The 17,407-nt window shown below is 44.6% G+C and overlaps 1 protein-coding gene and 1 long non-coding RNA gene across 3 annotated transcripts in view; both read right to left on the reverse strand.

The window, feature by feature from the left end:
• Positions 1-7,301, reverse strand: LOC141574907 (uncharacterized). Its single transcript, XR_012502038.1, has 4 exons — positions 6,888-7,301; positions 3,819-3,896; positions 2,552-3,286; positions 1-570 (listed from the first exon to the last, which is right to left on the reverse strand). It is a non-coding gene; the product is annotated as an uncharacterized LOC141574907 (long non-coding RNA).
• Positions 7,302-7,567: 266 nt separating this feature from the next.
• Positions 7,568-17,407, reverse strand: part of GAREM1 (GRB2 associated regulator of MAPK1 subtype 1) — a 167,770-nt gene continuing 157,930 nt past the window's right edge. For both annotated transcript variants that reach the window (XM_045510475.2, XM_074352216.1), the window contains exons 5-6: positions 14,144-14,310; positions 7,568-12,780 (exon numbers count right to left, since the gene is read on the reverse strand). In XM_045510475.2, the coding sequence (XP_045366431.2) occupies positions 11,868-12,780; positions 14,144-14,310 (1,080 nt within the window). In that variant the 3' untranslated portion in view covers positions 7,568-11,867. The remainder of the gene's footprint in view (positions 12,781-14,143; positions 14,311-17,407) is intronic.

The raw sequence follows: 17,407 nt of genomic DNA on the forward strand, positions 1-17,407 counted from the left end.
AATGAGAAAATAAAGGAAAAACTAAAAAGAGCTAGGAAATTTGGGTGCCTTGGATTTTTTTAAACTCTGACAGATTATTTCCTTGGACTGAATACTAAATAAAGATGTCAATTGTAAGACAAAATGTAGGCTCCAGTTGTAAATATAAAAAAAGAGATTTCTTCAATGGTTAGATAAATACCAGTATCTCAAGACATTTAACTTTTGGCAACATTTATTGTCTTTTCGAAATATTCTCTACTTAAAGACGAGTTTGTTTGCAAAAGCACAATTGGAATGGTTACTCAGTTTCTACTCACCAGTCCAACAACATAAATATTTATGGAACCTGACCAGGGTGGGACAGACTGAGGGAGGGGTGGGGGGATCTCGGGGGACCAGGACTAAGATAAATAAGACGTGAGAGCTTATAATTCCGGGACAAAATGAGAAGCTTAGACCCCACATCACCTTCTGGAGGAGAATGGCCCTTGTGGTACCCAGCTGTGGGCACGCAGTTCCGACAGTGTTGAGGACGGGGCCAGGGAAGGCCTTCACGGGACAGAGACCAGGAGAACGAGCAAAAGGCTGCTGTAACATCAGAGAAGAAAGGAGAGGTTAAATCCACTAACCAACCCAGGAACTCACTCACCTATCAACAACCAACGGGTGTTACTGAACACGTGCTAGACCAGCATCGCTGTGCTGGGTCAGTGGAGGAGACACACAGAGGAGTAAGACCCAGCTCTTGACTCGGGAAAGGAAACTAAATCCCAGCTCTTTCCTTCTGGTTAAAAGGTTCCAACCTTGTTGGTTCATTAGCTCTTCATGGCCCGGGAGGTGTAATGGGATTGAGTGCTTAGGGCTGTGTGACTGCATAGGTTGCCTGTCCAGGAAACCGGCCTTGTACTTACTATCATATGGGGTGCGGACCCCATAGTTCTTATACCCTGGCAACAGCTTAACTCTTAGTGAATCACGTGGCCATGAAGAACGAAACTAGATGACCTCAAGGTGCTAGCCCTCACCAGCATTTCCAAAGCATGGTCTGAGGAATGTTGGAGAAATATCGGGATAAATATAGTCAAACAGGTTTTCATTGCAAATCTCTCAGAGCCTCTAACATGCTAATGTGCACTAGGCATCTCCAGAAGGTGCAGTATAATAAGCATTTCTCAAAAAAATTTTGAGGGGTTTGAGACAACTGAAAATACAGGCAAGAATAAGGATGTGATCCCAGAGAGTTACAGGAGGTCGTCCAGGGGTTCCAAGTCACAGTGACCTTCTGCCCTGTGAGCTCCCAGAGCACGTGTCCCAGCATCACAGCACGGACCCTGGGTCAGAAGGCCTTGGATTTGAATCCAGAATGGGCCACAAGTAGGTGGCACTTTTATTATTGTATTATTCAATTATTTTACTTTAGTGGGGAGGTAATTAGGTTTATTTATTTTTAGAGGAGGTACTGGGGATTGAACTCAGGACCTTCAGCATACTAAGCGTGTGCTCTACCACTTGACCTATACCCTTCCCCATCTGCAGCCCTTTTAGACTCAGTTTCCTCAGGTATAAAAACAGGAATAATTCAGCGCTTTGTCTTTAATGCCACACCCATCATGCTTTCAAAAAATTCATAATCCGGTTTGGAGACAATAGAAATGAGCAATCATAGTCTAATGTAAGTAGATTTGCTCCAGTGTAAGAAGACTGACATTATATCCAATGAATTCTAATCCATTTATATGAATGTTGACATGAAAAAAGGATGAATCGTGTTACAATAATGGTTGACAGCAGAGCCTTTTACGTTCTGCCCAGTATCACCCTTACCTGCTTAGTGAATGATGATAAGAAGTACTTGTTAAGGTTTTACAGTTTGCAAAATATTTCCATCCACATGTGTTTGTGTGCCCACTAACAATAAAAATTATATTTATTGCAATTAATGGTTGTACATGTGAAAAAAAAAACCAAAACGGGAATAGCAGTCATAGCTACCTCTTACGACTTCCCTGTAAGTTAAATGAGACGGTGGTGCAAATGACTTCCTGTATTCATTGAATGGAACAGAGTAAGTTCTCAATAAGTGACTTTATTATTGTGTGGACTATCTGTAAGCCATCAGCTTGTGTCTTATTCACCTAGAGCAGCGTTAGTACCCAGTCAGTGCAGAAAACTGAATGTCTGCTCCCTAAAGCACTTGCTGAATGAATGGATGGTTAGAAGGAATAGGTGTTATTCCCACACTACATTTTCCCTCGTTTTTAAAGGGGCTTAATTCTAGTTCAAAGAAAGAATTAAGTCTTTCTTTGAACCCAGTGGTCTGTTAAGAGCTTCATGTATATCGGTGCATTTAGTTTCCATAACCACACTCAGAGGCAGATGTCGTTCTTCTTATTTTATAGGTAAGAGATTGATGTCACAGTCACACTGATAATAGAGAGCAGAATTGTGACCCAGATTCAGGACTGGCCGACTCCAAAGGTGTTAAATACTTGTCACTAGAAAAATAAACTCTCCCTCAGGATGTATCCTGAAGAAAAGGGTGGAAGCCCGGGTGGGAGTCCAATCATACCTGTATGACTGAGTGGCATTTCCAAGCTCCCGCTGTGCATCTGTGCAGCTGAGGGTGCAGCAATGCAGAGGTCTGTGGCTCCATATTGGGTCCATCTCCTCATGGGTTTAGACTGTGAGTCTTCGAGAGGATGTTTGTCTGCGGCAGAGGTGTGGGTGTGAGGGTATACACCTGCTGGATACCGGACTGTAAGTGAGCACCTCTGTCCCTCACATCAATGGAGCAGCTGCACACAGAACCTCTCCAGAAGGACAAGAAAAGACTGTATGTACATCTCAAGAGGAGCCTGATTGCAGGACCGGCTGTCAAATCAGAAGCCGTGTCCGGGAGCTCCAGGTCATGACAGGTAACAGGAAGTGACCTGGTGGCCATGACCATCTGGGTGTGGTGCCAGGGCTGAGAATCAGAGAATAACTGGGTGTTTGTCAACCTCAGAGGAAACGAGCCACCCTGTCTTCTAAACACCCTGGGAATCGGTCAGGGGCATGCCAGAGGGTGACGGGCCAGCTGATCAACATTTGATTGATACGAAAAGTACTTTCAGCCATGTCTTCACCATTCAGGCAGCTAGTAAGGGAAAGGCAAATTTTTACTGCTTGAGAATGACAGGAGGCCGGTTCCGCAAATTACTTCAATTAACAAACCAGACAACCGCACACCAGCCGCCCTTCCTCCTTCCATCTGCCTGCGAGATCCGTCCAGTCCCTCCACGGTGGTTCCCCTGGACGGCTCAGGCTGTGAGTTAGAACATGTTTATGAAAATCAGGTTAGAGAATGTTTTCAGGCATCAGAATGGGCTGGTAGAAAGGGAGCAAAAAGGGAGTTTGGGGAAATGTGAAATTTGGACTAAGTCTGGGTGGAGATCCAAGAGGTAAGGGGAAGAGGTGGGAGAAGAAACCCAGACGGGGGGTGGAGGGCAGGGCAGGTGGGGCGCTTCATTTCAGGGACCACCGAGACCTGCAGCTGAGTTAGGACAGGAGACACCGGGTCTGCAGAGGGATAACCCGCAGCCTGGAAGCAGGGTGTTGGGATTGCTGGGGGCAAGCCGGCATCACCTGCTCATCTCTAGCAACAACTACTGATTTCTTTACCCTCTTCCTAACACTGACACTGAATGACAGGAGGGGACGGAGCCAATGGACAGAGATGGAAGCTCTAAAAATGACCAATATTGGCAATATGGTAAGGCAAAAAAAACCCCAAAAACAAACTAAAAAACAAACACACCTCTCTCAGAGAAGCCAGCCTGGGTTAAATAATAACGTACCTAATGGCTAACCGAGTAAGGAAATGTGTGCTTCATTTTCCCATTCCATATTTCAAAATGTTCTTCTGCTGTTGTTATCTGTGAAAAGTAAGTTAGTTATTGGAACCTTCCAAATGAGCTATCAATTATTAACCAATGCATGGATGTCAGTACGTTATGTTATTGTAATAAGTGGTTTTCCCACAGGTTGTCTGCCAGCACGAGTAACTTCCACATCTTTCCATCATCCAGGATGATGAATACAGGGAGACCTTACTACCTTCAAATGTGCCCCAGACACCTGGTGTACGCAGTGTGCACCACGCATACCTCTTTTCATCGTATTTCAGTGATCAGTGAATCCCGTGGGAAAATGAGATTGTTCAGAGTGGAGCACAGATCACACAAACACTGTCCCTCACCTTGCAAGATGGGGGCTATCCTGGTTTCGGGTTTTGCTTCAGTGATAATTTACATGGTTAGACTTTTCAACTTCAGACGGGGCAAATAAGATGCATGTGTAGAACCAGCGTAAGTCTGCCGTCGTCACGAAGACCAGGGACTTAAAGTGAGGGCCCTTCTTGTGTAGGACGGGAGTAACAAACAGAAACATGGAACCAGGATAATCAACCATTTTACAACGTGAAGGACAGTGTTCCGGTGACCACTCTCAGAATAACCCCATTTTCCCATGGGATCCACGAATCACTGAAATCTGATAACAACAGGTAAGTATGATTATATGAAAACTTTAATTGGTAATTGTACTATTTCAAGATGGCAACCTAAACTCTGAAACTGAAATTTCAACTGAAATTAAATTGAAATTACTGATAGTTTGCTGGATTCGGAAAGTCAGTCATCTCCTTAAAAGCTGGGTTGAAAAGAGACCCTTTTGTCAAAAACCGCTATACTGGCGGTAGTAGAAAGCACAGAGAACGAAGCATAAACACGGTTACTCCAGAGCTGAAGTTTGACATTCTCTTTGTTAGAATCCATCTTTTCTTTGTTTTCCCTTCCAGGATCAATTAGGGATATTCATGGTTTGATTGTTAAGGTGGAGAAGGATTGAGAGAAATGTACTTTTTCAATCCTCACTTGAAAGTCAACTTCATTTATTTTTTTAATGCTTTTTTGGGGGAAGGGGTGGAGGTAATTAAGTTCATTTAATTATTTTTTTAAAACAACTTTATTGTGGTATAATTTCTGTACAGTAAACCACATATTTCAGATGTACAATTTGATAAATTTTGATAGATATGATTCTTTTTTAATAGAGGTGCTGGAGGTTGACCCCAGGGCCTCGTGCATGCTAGGCATGCACTCTACCACTTGAGATACACCCTCCCGTGAAAGTCAACTGCAGTGTAATGATACTTGATAAATTTTGGTTTTGGCTGAGGATTTTTGTTACTCAAAACCAAACAATGGAATTAAAAAAAAAAAAAAAAAGGACAACTTTCTATATGCAAGAGCTTCTTATTTGCACCAGTGACTTTCAAAATTCCAGAGACTCAGGACCCAGAAGGAGCAAGGTATCTGACAGGTCAATTTTGCAATTTGAGAATCTCTCTCCCCTCTTCTTAGTGGAAATATGGCTTGAAAAAACTGTACCATGCCCCACTTTTGAATTCCTTGTCTTTTTTGAGCCACTTCTATCTGTTTATCTAATTTTAGGATTCAAATGCCTTTGGATAGCTAATGAAAGTGGAAAAGTGATTAATGGAATATAGAGACCACCAACATGGCTGGATTTAAAATTTATCTCTACTAATCCTGGACTCATCAGCGAGTTGACGAGCAATCGGTGGACAGTTATTAGCTGGTTGGGAAAGCCCGACCCTCTGTGGCCATGTTTAGTACTACACCTACCTCTCCACGTACGTGCCCTAGTCTGTATTCTTCCTGGAGCCACCCTGTATATGGTGGGATGAATTCCGTGTAGGCTATGTGTGGATTTTTTGTTTTTAAACATTTTTTCATCTTACACCGTCTCAGTATCTCCACTGAGTCATCGCTCTTGATTAAAAAGCAGGAGACATGCGCAGATTCTCCATTTTATAAGCAAGGGAGGTTTCTTTTGTTTTCCAGCTAACACTGACTAGGAATGTAAATTCAAGATCATCTATTTTTAGCCTCAGAAGAAAGAAAGAAAGTTGGAGGACCAGGGTAGGGTCTTCCATGTGCTAAAGAAAACCAGTAAGTGTCATTTTTAAAAGTTAAAAGTTGAGGAAATTGGGAGACAGTGTTGTAGTGGAATGAATACAAAAAGGGGGAAACATTTTGTTTCTAGCTTTGGTTCTGTCACAAACTGTAGGCAATCTGGGGGGGGGGGTCGTCATTTACCCTCCAAGGATTTCATTCTTATAAAGTTAGGGGATTGGACCAGATCATTTTCTCTGGCTCTAAACTTCCGTCATCAGCCCACGGATAGTATTTCCTATGTCCTGCACAATATCTCCTCAGCTGTGCTTCTGAGCACACAGAAACCGTTTATCTCTACCCATCACTGGCTCTGGTCCTGAGATCACTCTTAGCTGAGGTCACTCAACCGTATCTACCACTCCTCAATTGCCTGTGTCTCTTAGAGCCAATATCTGAGTCAACCTACAGAAACACACTGATCTTTTCTAGTTCACTTTATACCCATTAAAAAACCGAACTCACTGGCCTAATTAAACTGTTAGAAGAAAAATTTATTCATTGGCAATGGATGCAGACTCAGTCTGAGATCTCTATAAACAAGTTCATATCTTGATCTCTTTTAGTCTCCTTAGAGATTTTATGAATACAGATTTAATTTGTCATTCTTTTGACTTCTCTTTGCTTGTTATCCTGCAGGCTGCAGGGTCTTGATCTTGATGGCACAAAGGCTGATGGCCACCAGGAACCTGATGGCATTCGTAGGGTCACTCAGTAGCACCCCAAGTAGCATTACTTTTGAAGATATAACAGTGAAGACATAAGCCAGCCCTTCAACCCTCCCCCAAAGCCCTCAGTAAGATGGTTTGAAACAATTTCATGCTATTTTGAATACAATAAAAGCTCTCTTAACGAACCTCCACTTGCCAATGTCTCTGTAAAACTTACAGGTGGCTGCTGCAGTGTGCTGAACGCTTGCTTGTGGCTTGCTCTAGTGCCCCCGGCCACTTCTGCTCACTGTTACGCTAACTGTAATTACATCAATTAAACTATACATAAGCCAAAGAGATACAAATTTCTGTTATCTTTCTTTTCTCTATACAAACACGTGTAATTATTTAAAATTAAAAAAATTTAATTGTAGTTGATTTACATTGTTAGTTTCAGACGTACAACAAACTGATTCAGTTATATATATACCTTCAGATTCTTTCCCATCATAAGTTATTACAAGATATTGACTATAGTTCCCTGTGCTGTACAGTAGGTCCTTGTTGTTTATCTATTTTATATATAATAGTGTGTATCTCTTAATCCCAAGTTTGTAATTTATCCCTCCTCCCCTTAATATAATTTTTTAAAGCTCACCTATAGTCCATCTCTATTTGCCTCTCGTCCTAACTGCTGACCACACAGGCACTAGATTCTCTTTGAATGCCATCAGGTGACCTGGATGCCAGTTTCTTCCATTTGTGATAGCCATGGTCTTCACTCTCTTGTTAATATGGAGTGGCTTTGCAGTCTTCACAGTCCTTCAGACAAATTTTCTTCTTCATGAGGATGGGAAAGAAAAGGTCTAGAAAACTCTGCACTAGGTCCTACTCACTGAGGAATGATTACAAGAAGAGCAATTTTTAACATTTTATTTATAGACATTTCAGAGCCATTTAAATCAACAGTTTTATTTTTAGACATAACATACCATGTTTATCTTGAGGTACACAGTGGGCCCATGGATAATGCTCTGGAAATAATGCAACTGTTAACTGGTAGTGAACCACCCCAGTTTTCCAAGCGAAGAGACCGTAAAGATGGTTACAAAATCCTTGGAAAAGAATATACCACCTTTATAGAAGTTGAGGAAAACTCCCAAATGTTTGATTACGTGAGTTCAATTTCTAGGCTTAGCTTAAACAATATTTTAAACGGAACTTCATATGAAAGCGGGAGAAGGGGTTTATAGCTGAGAGGTGATCCGAGCCCTATGACATGAGATTGTAAACGAAGGAAATTCGTCCTCTGATAAGCTCATTACAAAATTCATAGCCTAAAAATTCGACAGAGCAGCAAAATGACAGAAGATATTTGTTACCTAGTTTTAAAAGGAATCACGTTTACCCTTTGTTTCTGGCTTTCACAATGAGACACATTTTAAAACACCATGTTTTGAAGACGAAATGATGTGATTCAATGAGAAGTGGCTGTAAGAATTCCACCATGTTACAAGCCCACAGTATAACAGTCTTACTGTCCATCATTGGCATCCTGGGCATTTTACTTTTCTTAGCCCTAGCAGCTTGGTGCCTTCCTGCTGCTAGAAAAAGAGTGGGAATTGATATAATGGTCATAGTTTTTGAAGGTCTTGTGTGCCCAACAGCACACTTCACTTTTCTGGTGGACTGAAGTTGGAATTTTCTTTTAACAGTTCCCAAGGGTCTTGGGAGAACTGTCTCATTTTCCAGTTTATTATTCAAAACGTTAATTTCACACTCTTTAGGCATGATGAGCAGCGATGCATTACACAAACTGTTTGGAAAAATGAAGGACCCTCAGTTGATCCACCCCCCCCACCCCACCCCGCTGAACGTCTGGAGGAGCTGTGTGGACGATGTGTAGGTGGTTCTGGAATGTGAGCAGAGGGCGTTTACACACATGTTGGAAAACAGTTGGAATGGACAGTCATAATATTTCCCCGTAAGATTGTCGTTTCATTTCTACATGAGACAAGAATAAACACTGCAATTTAGTCGAATGGGCAGCTCGCTGCAACTTCGTAAGCTTGAATGGTGTATGTGGGTTCAAAGCGTCTAAATGTAAATTTCACAGTTCATAAAGTTGAGCGGCTCAACTTAAAAGAGAGAACTTGCAGGCGTTCACGAGATTCTGAAAAGGAATTGATCTGAGTGTTTGAGTTCTCGCTCCCAATGTGAGTCAGGCCCACGTTTTACATTTCAGCTGCTTGGTTTGGTTTATTGCTGATTTTTTCTGATGGGGGTCATCATGGTTTTAGCCGTGAACTTAAGGACCCAGAAAAGTCCTGTTTGGACACTTTCCCCCAAGCACAGGGGTCAGTACACAGACTGCAGGGAAGCTGCCAGATGGCCTGGTTGGTTAGAAAAGGTTCTGCCTGCGGGGATCTCTATCCACCACTTTTTGCTGCAAAATCACAGCTCTCAGAAGGGAAAGGCTGTTCCCTCTCTCCCCATTTGGTGTTTCTCGTCATGATTCTCTGACTACGCCTGCTCTATCGATCAGGGTGCAGTGTGACTTTAGACATGCCAGAAGATATTTATTACCAATTTAAAAAATTCCAATCAGTAAAAAAGAACACTAGCCACTGGGCGTTAAAAGATATTTCCTGCTTCTGACACTTTCCAAGTTTTAATGGTCTATGGTGTTTCTTTTATCCCTTTAATAGAGGATACTATTTCTTCGTCTGTGGATTCCTGAAAGTCCACACTTAACTCTCCGACTTAACATCCAACTGCCCAGAAGATTTCACGTCTCTCTTACACATCCCCAGTCTCAACAACTGTGATTTAAAATATAAACATTATGAGTTCCAAGAGGAACTGTCTTTTTTTCCAGCACTGGCAAGTTGTACCAGCTTAGTGCCCAGCGCAAAGAAGGTGCTCAGTAAATTCTGAGCACGTGAATGAAAGGCCATAGTCCTTGTCCTCAGGAGTCCCCACACTGCCACCAATATAAACCCAACATCCATACGCCAAGACAAAAAATAGAAACGACCTTGTGTCAAGTTCTTATGAAAGAAAAAGCGAAACGAAAAAAGATAAAAGTAATCAGCTGTTTATGTGGGGCAACCTTGATAGGAAACTCAAGCCAACCCTGTTCCTCTCTGGAATTTGAGAATTGTGCTCAAGGGCTAAGTATTCATAACTGGATTCAGCAAAGTTTCGCCAAAGAAACCTTGCAACTTTTCAACCATATCTGTTTTTATTTTAAAGGAAAGTTCTGAGAGGTTAACTTTACTAAGGGAGTTGCCCCTCACATAGAAGGATGCTTTCCTAGCATGCGAGTCATGGAGTCCAGTACCAGAAGCTTCTCCATAGATCTGTCAGTTACTTTTGAAGAGGTACCCGACTTGGACAAGTTTTATGGGGTACTCTGTTTATGGGGGCACTTCTAACCTAGAGTATAGTATTTACATTTTTGGAGATACGTTGGGGGAAAGTGCCTTTAAAAAAAGAGATTTAAGATGGAAAATGAGAATAGGTATCAATTCACCTGAATTCTAAACAATGACCTGGATTAAAAATATCTTTAATGCTGAGAAATGAAGCCATACCGAACAGGTCTGCAAAACTAGACTGGTGGTTCTTGTCTTTACATTTGGGTATTTATTTTGGTGAGCAGGAAGGACAGATAATAACCTACGGGTCAGTCCTGCAAGTCATGCTGACACCTGGTTGGCTGTCTGTACATCCGGATTGTGGGGACAGACTCCGCAGGGGGAGGCAAGGCTATGGGTGATACCCTGCTCAGAGAACTAAAACTTGTCTAAGATTTATATTCCTTTAAAAAGTCAAGAACAATGTTGATGCTATTATATTTTGGAATATTTAATCATGTTTGGCAAAAACTGTCAGACTGGGTCCTGGGATTCTTGGAATGAAGTATAGTATTCATGTATTTTCTTTGGAAGAGAGGGAGGAAAAGGTTTATGAACTAAACAAGTACTCCCATTGATACTTTAAAAATTGCTCAACAGATGTAGCACAGCTAGTAACAGAAGAGGGTGCATCTGATTTCTGAGCTCTCCTGAAGCACCAAGCACGTTGTGAACACCTAACAGGCTCTGAGAACCGCTCTCCAGACCCCTCACCATCAGATACCAGGAGAATAAGACCCTTAAACCAGAGGAGAATTATCACTTGGGAGAAACTGTCATTTCCCCAGACATCGGCATGGGGATATTCTATGCAAAACTCAGCCTGTAATAGGTTTAAAATCAAATTTAATTCTTCACTACAGACTCTGTACTGATTTGTTCCAAGTTTGCCATGACAAAGTCTGAAAAACTGCGCTCCGAGGGACAGGGTTATGAGAATCTTTGGAATCATTCTGTCCACGCTTCCTAAAAGAGTCAGCTTAGTTAATTACCAGCCCCAAACCTCAATGGATATTTGAAAGTGAACAGATGTTACCTAAAATATCAGACCCATAATGATGTTTAAAACATATACGTTTGTATTGTGTATAGATATATACATACATGTATATATTCTGTTTTTTTCTCTGCTTAATAAAATTAGCAGCAGTTACAGGTAAATTATTATGGTCATGATCTGTATTATTTCTAAGGACGTCACAGATCCTCTACCAGCACATGACTTTTGGAAGATGTCTTTTGATAAAAAGATCCCCACTGAGCACATAACATTGAAGTGTCATTTCATATCACTAACATTTTCAGGCACAAGAGTCAAACATTAGCATTTGAGCAATCCAAACAACAGAGCACAGGAGAGAGTTAATAATCTAAAGACGATTCTCCCAAAGGAGGGAATTGTTCAAAAGTGGTTGTTTTTTTGTTTTTTGTTTTTGTTTGTTTTAAAGATTCTGATGTCATTCAGCTTTGGCTATTTTGTAAATAAATATCACCTTCTCGCATAAACTTTCTTGGGTAAGAATTATTTCTCTGAACATGCCTTTTGTCTTTTAGCAGCTGTTGAGTGTTGAGTGACGTACAAGGCACACCTCTAAGTAAGTGTTCTGTACAGCATTTTTATTGATGTACAAAATAGCCTGTTCACCATTCAAAAACGTTAATCTGCATAGTAAGAGTTTTCTCTTATCCCTATTTACAGAGAAGGTTTTTAGTGCAAAAAACAGGAACCTGGGTCCCAGTCCGCCCCCTCTAGCGCGCACACTTTTCAGTTTTGTTCACTGCTAGCCGGGGTGATTTGGCTATATTTTGGGCCTCCAGCCGTTAATGAATTGCATGATTTTCTTCACCTGCAGTTTGCTCAGTTTGAAATCCTCCGAGAGGATTTCTTCCGTGAGCTGAACCAGCAGATTCCCATCAATCTTTTCGGTGACGAAGAAGGAAATGACGTCTTCGGACAAGCCGATGAAGCGCAGGGACTTGGCCACTTCCTCGATGGACAGTCCCGACAGGTCGGCGGGCGGCTGCCACGGGGAGCCGTCGCCGCAGGACCGCGGGGCCAGCTGGAGGTGCAGCGGGGAGGAGAAGGGGTAGGAGACGGAGAAGAGGTCCTGCAGGCCCCTTGGGACAAAGCAGGGGTCCTCAGAGAGGTCCGGGGACCCAGACTGGGGCTCTTCCTCAGCACCATCGATTTTCAGAGGCAAAGGACAAGGTTCGGAGGCGGCTCTCTCTTCCACCGGCTTCGGGGCCCTGGGGGGTAAGGCAGGGCAGGAGACGCTCTGCTTGGCCCGGCCGGCGGCGGCAGTCTGCTCGTCCGTGCTCCCCAGGGAGTAGCTGGCCGACTTGGGGCAGCCCGGGACGCTGCCGCTGCGCTCGGCGGCGGCGGCGGCGGCGGCGGTGGCGGCGCGGGGCGGGCTGGCCCCCAGCTCGCAGCCGTCCAGCCCGAAGGGCGCTGGGCAGTTTCTCTTTGGTGTGCCTGGCGTCTTCTGCCGCGGGTAACTGTAACTCCTGCTGGGCTCCAGCAGGAAGTCGCTTCTGGTCTGGGTCTCCGATGCCCCCGAGTAATGGTTGGGCCACGACAGGCGCGACGAGAGCGCTTCCGCAGACGGACTTCCAAACGGGGACTTCGGGTCCCTGGAATCCCCCTTCACTCGGTGACACGGGTAGCAGGAAACGGGAGCACTTTCGGGGGGGCTCGTGTCACTTTTAGTAACGCTGCTCAAAAGCAAAACACAGAAAGGGAGATGAGTGAAAACATAAAATCTCAATAGGTAATTATAGTTATGAACACAGTGTTTAAACATGCTACAGCAGAGATGGCAAATAGGAACAACATAAATTTAACGAACAAGAACATCATTGTTAGTGGGTGCCTGGATCTTTAAGACAAGAAAAAAAATCTATTTTAGGAGGTAATTAGGTTTAACTTATTAACTTGACGAAGGTACCGGGGATCGAGCCGAGAACCTCGATGCATGCTAAGCATGCACCCTGCCAGTTGAGCTATACCCTCTCTGCCTTTCCCTGAACAGCAAATTCTTAAGCCCTGTTTGGGCTTATCACCAACAGGCGCAGGGGATGAGGAGTGATGTCTGCAGCCGGCAAGGGTGGAGTGACAGCAGTAAATGGTGTCTCGCTGCAGTGACGGGACTACATTACTGCCACTGATGACCCTATTACCAGCCAAGAGTCTGAGGCTGGAAGAAATGCTTTGAATACAATAATTATGCTTGCCTTGGTTTCTGTACAATTACGTAACATCAGCATAAAGATTTAACTGTCCAGGGAACACAAGGACACGTGAAGGAGAGCTACTTTGACCTGTCATGATCATACGCGGAGTAGTGAATTCAGCTCTGCGGCCGCATCTTAAGAGCAACAGAGACCACGGAGTGTGCTCAGAGGTGGGTGACGGAGGGATAGCTGGTGGAACTGAGGCTGTCCCTTTTGGAGAAGAGAAGACTTACATTCTAGCTGACCTCGCGTTTTCACAGTCTGGCCAAGAGAAGCGGGGTAGACCTATGTTTGCTTTTCTAGACATAAGAAATAGCTGAAAGTTACAAGGAGATAGATTTCAACTGGATGTAATGAAAGATTTCTAAAAACAGTTATTGGCGTGTGCCAACCATGGAATGAGCTCACGGCAATGGAAGGACCCAGACAGAAGCAGAAGACTGCCTGACAGTGATGGTCAGGAAGGGATCCTGGCACTGGGTGGAAACTCAGTGTGAGAGCCCACAGGACCCCTGCAATTCCACTTCCTCCTTGAAGGTGCTATCTGCTTGCATGACGCCAAAGTGGAGAGAACCAGATGCTAGCCTTGACTGCTGAATTCCTCAGATTCTGCATCTTCCTAGGTCACTGGTGCTTCCATCCTAGCTCAAAACCAACAGGGACACATCAAGCTCTTCCAGTAAAATTATTTAAAAAAAAAGTTTTTTTTTTTGTTTTTTTTTAAAGAAAATTTCCTCTTCTACCACCCTGCCTACGTGACGGCTCCTGGACACTGTTCTCAAGAACTGGGGACCTGGCTGATAAGAGGAACCGTGGTGACCTGGGCTCTGGCGGTAGGACTTACATGTCGTGCAGCCCTGAAGAATAGTAGGACAAGGTGGGGCTGGGAGAGCGAGTCTGCTGCCGCGCCGGCTTGGCTGTGCGAGGAGGGACGGAGGGGCTGGTGGACAGAGGCTTTGCGCTTCGGGGCGGAACAGGTGGGGCGTTCAGGAGCCGGCATTCTTCCCTGACCTGGCGCAGAAAAGAACACTCGGGGTTAGCAACACACGGACACCGCACGGGGGCCAGCTCCCTCCTGGAGGGTCAAGTGGCTACTCCTACAGCGACACCAGCAGGGGTGGGGAGAGGGGAGAGAAGACCTGCGCAAACAAGGACGATAGGAAACACGAGGCTGCCAGAGATGAAACCCGCCACGGATGTGCTGGGGCAGAGCGATTTTCAAAGAAGATGTTTGTGCAATTGCCGCTGAAATGTACAAGTAATGTGACAGTACGGTGAGGAGTCAGTGACACGCTGAGGAGGTAGGAAACAAGGAAAATGAGGGCGTAAGCAATCATGGTCTTAATAAGAGGATTACATTCTCTGGGGGAGGTGTGTTTTTTCATTGTTCAAACTGAATTCGATTTGATGCAAACCTTAGGGAATGGTGGACCTTCTCTAGTGTAAACGCTCCTTCTGAAGTCAGGTTCAGGGCTTCTCACAGGTAAATGTGCACACGAATTCCCTGGGGATCTTGTTACAGGCAGGTTCTGACTCAGCAGACCCAGGGTGGAGCCTGAGATTCTGCAGTTCTAACAAGCTACTGGGTGGTGCGGATGCTGCCAGTCAACGACTGCAGTTTGAGAAACCAGGCTGCAGATGGTGCAACGAGGCAGCTCTCCAAATCCAAAAAAGTCCTTATGTGAGGCTGCCTCCACCTCTCTCATCCTTTATCTTCACACCGGGGAGGAGACAGGTGACCTGTGACGTCCTCAGTCTGCCATCACCCCAGCTTGTTTTCCATTCGTGGCAGGCGTTCAGAATAGGGTTCTTTTTAATGAAGCGGACATTTTAATGTAGTTCTCTGTGTCAGACAGCAGGGGGCAGTTTATACTTGGTTCAGCTAGCCTATCCTTAAATACATAAGGAAAAACAGAGCCAATTCTGACTTTGTCAAAAATACCCTCGCCCGCTTTTAGACTGTGTTCTCACCTATTTTTTCACCTTTGCCTTCAATACCTTTCTGTCTCAACGGCTGCACACCTGGCCTCTAACTGGCTTCCCAGGCCGGATTCACTTTCCAGAGACCAGATGTTAAAAGTCACGTGACCCTAGGTGACCCAGCAAACCCCACTTCTAAGCGAAATGGAAGCAATTGAAAGTCTCACCAACTGCATTTCTTCCTGGGGCTGGGGGGCAATGCTCCCGCCCAGAGGACCCACCGCCCCGGTTACTGTGACGCGCTGGATCAGAGTTTTTCATCTGGAGCAGCTCTTGAGGATAAAACAAAATATTCAGAGCAGCAGGTTTTCCTCTCCAACAGCTGCAGGCTTTCCCCCTTTTGAGCTTTTTAAAAGATGGTGGTGGCGGCGGAGTAGATGAGGTTTGGATGAAGAAGACAGGGGCTTGTAAGCGGGCCAAAGGGGACTCCTGCCCTACTTTGGGGTCTTCTTTTCTTAAGAAGCTGAGAACCAACCAAGACACTGAAAAGTCCTGGCTGGGTCACTCCACTCCTTGGCTTTTGGGAGTATATAGTGGTTACCAAGTAAGTCACATATTGTGTCTTGTCAGGGAATTGTCAGAAGCCAACCGTGTTTCTTTGCTTTCTCAGGGACTGTCTATAGAATCCAGGATGGATGGGTGTAACTTTTATAGATGTGCTTGGTTCTGTTTATGCTCAGAGTAACAGGAATCATGGAAAACGTGAGAAGATGAGGAGTCTGTCGGTTAACTTTTCAACTTTAAAAATAAACAGTCACTTCTCAATATTGGATTAGAGTGGAGCACAAGGAAAACAGGGTTAGGAAAACAGGGTTAAGACTGGATTTGATTTAGGAATTTCTAAATTTCAGAACTAGTTATTAAATACGACATTTTACTAGGGACTGCTTACCCAAATGTCAGCTATAATAGGCTGAAATGTCGATTACAACATGCATTTCAGGTTAGGACCACTGGCTGACCCAGGTCTCGGAACACAGAAAAGCAGCCACTTGTAGTTGAATGTGACCTCTGGGAAGTCGTTTCTTCCTCTTCTTAATAACCCCAGGGACTCAAGGTCAACGACAGCTGGTTCTGCCTCCTCCTCCCATAGCTGGCCGGTCCTAAAGAGCTTCCCCAAAGGTTTCCCGTGTAAGAGAAGGTGAGTGAGGAAGAGCAGTAAAAAGCAGCATGTGTAGGTCACAGGGACCAGGGAGGTGAGCTCTGTGACTGGGAGTGTTTCCAGCAAACTCCAAATAGCGTTTGAAATATGGGAAGCATCTGAGGTGGCCACATGACTCCTGAAAGGAGATAAAGAACACAGGTGTGTGTGTCTGTATGTGTGTGTGTGTGAGCGTGAGCGAGAGCTCTTAGGAGATGGGATGCAGTCACTGAGGAGATGCTAATATAAGGCCGGAGAAAGGTTTCCTTCCGTTGTGATGAGAGGGCAGTTTGGGTGGGACTTGAAGGGCAAAGAACTAGGCTTATTTGAAACCCCTTTTGGAGAAAAGGTAGTCAAGAGTAAAACAGAAACCGACTTCAAAGGGACCCTGCCCACGACAAGGATTCAGCTGTAAGCAAAGAGCCTGTGTTCCACGAGGCAGGTGCGTGAGGGCAGCCCTGGTGGTGAGCGCAGCCCATGGCCCTGCTGACTCCTCTCCGCGTGTTCCTGTCAACCGGCTGCCGCAGATGTGTGGCTGCTCAAATGCAGCCATAGTTCACTGCATTTTAGGGAGAAAATTACACATTTTGGGATTTGGAAGTTACCCATCATGAGGGTTTACTGGGCCACCTGACTTCCTGTCTCTTACACCCTTCTACTCATTCCACTTTTCTTTGCTTCCTGACCCGATTCATCCTGGGACATTTCTATCCCAGAGAAACGGAGCTGTGGCTTGAAAGAAACGTTATGTGACAATAAAAGGCAATTTACATACTGGATGGCCAATCGCCTTATTTCCAGTTTTCCCTCACATTCAGTTTCACTTTTTAAAGTTGCTATGTTTTCAGCACATTCCTTCTAAACGTCTCAGCATGCGGCTTTCATCACGTTACTCCCCACCCCCAGTGGCCCCTCTGACTACTGGCTGAAGTCCAGCCTCTCCTGCCTCCGGCTGAGGCCCGCTGCAGTCTTTCCAGTGACTTCCAG

Source organism: Camelus bactrianus, chromosome 24 (assembly GCF_048773025.1).
Source record: "Camelus bactrianus isolate YW-2024 breed Bactrian camel chromosome 24, ASM4877302v1, whole genome shotgun sequence".
NCBI classification, from domain to species: Eukaryota; Metazoa; Chordata; class Mammalia; order Artiodactyla; family Camelidae; genus Camelus; species Camelus bactrianus.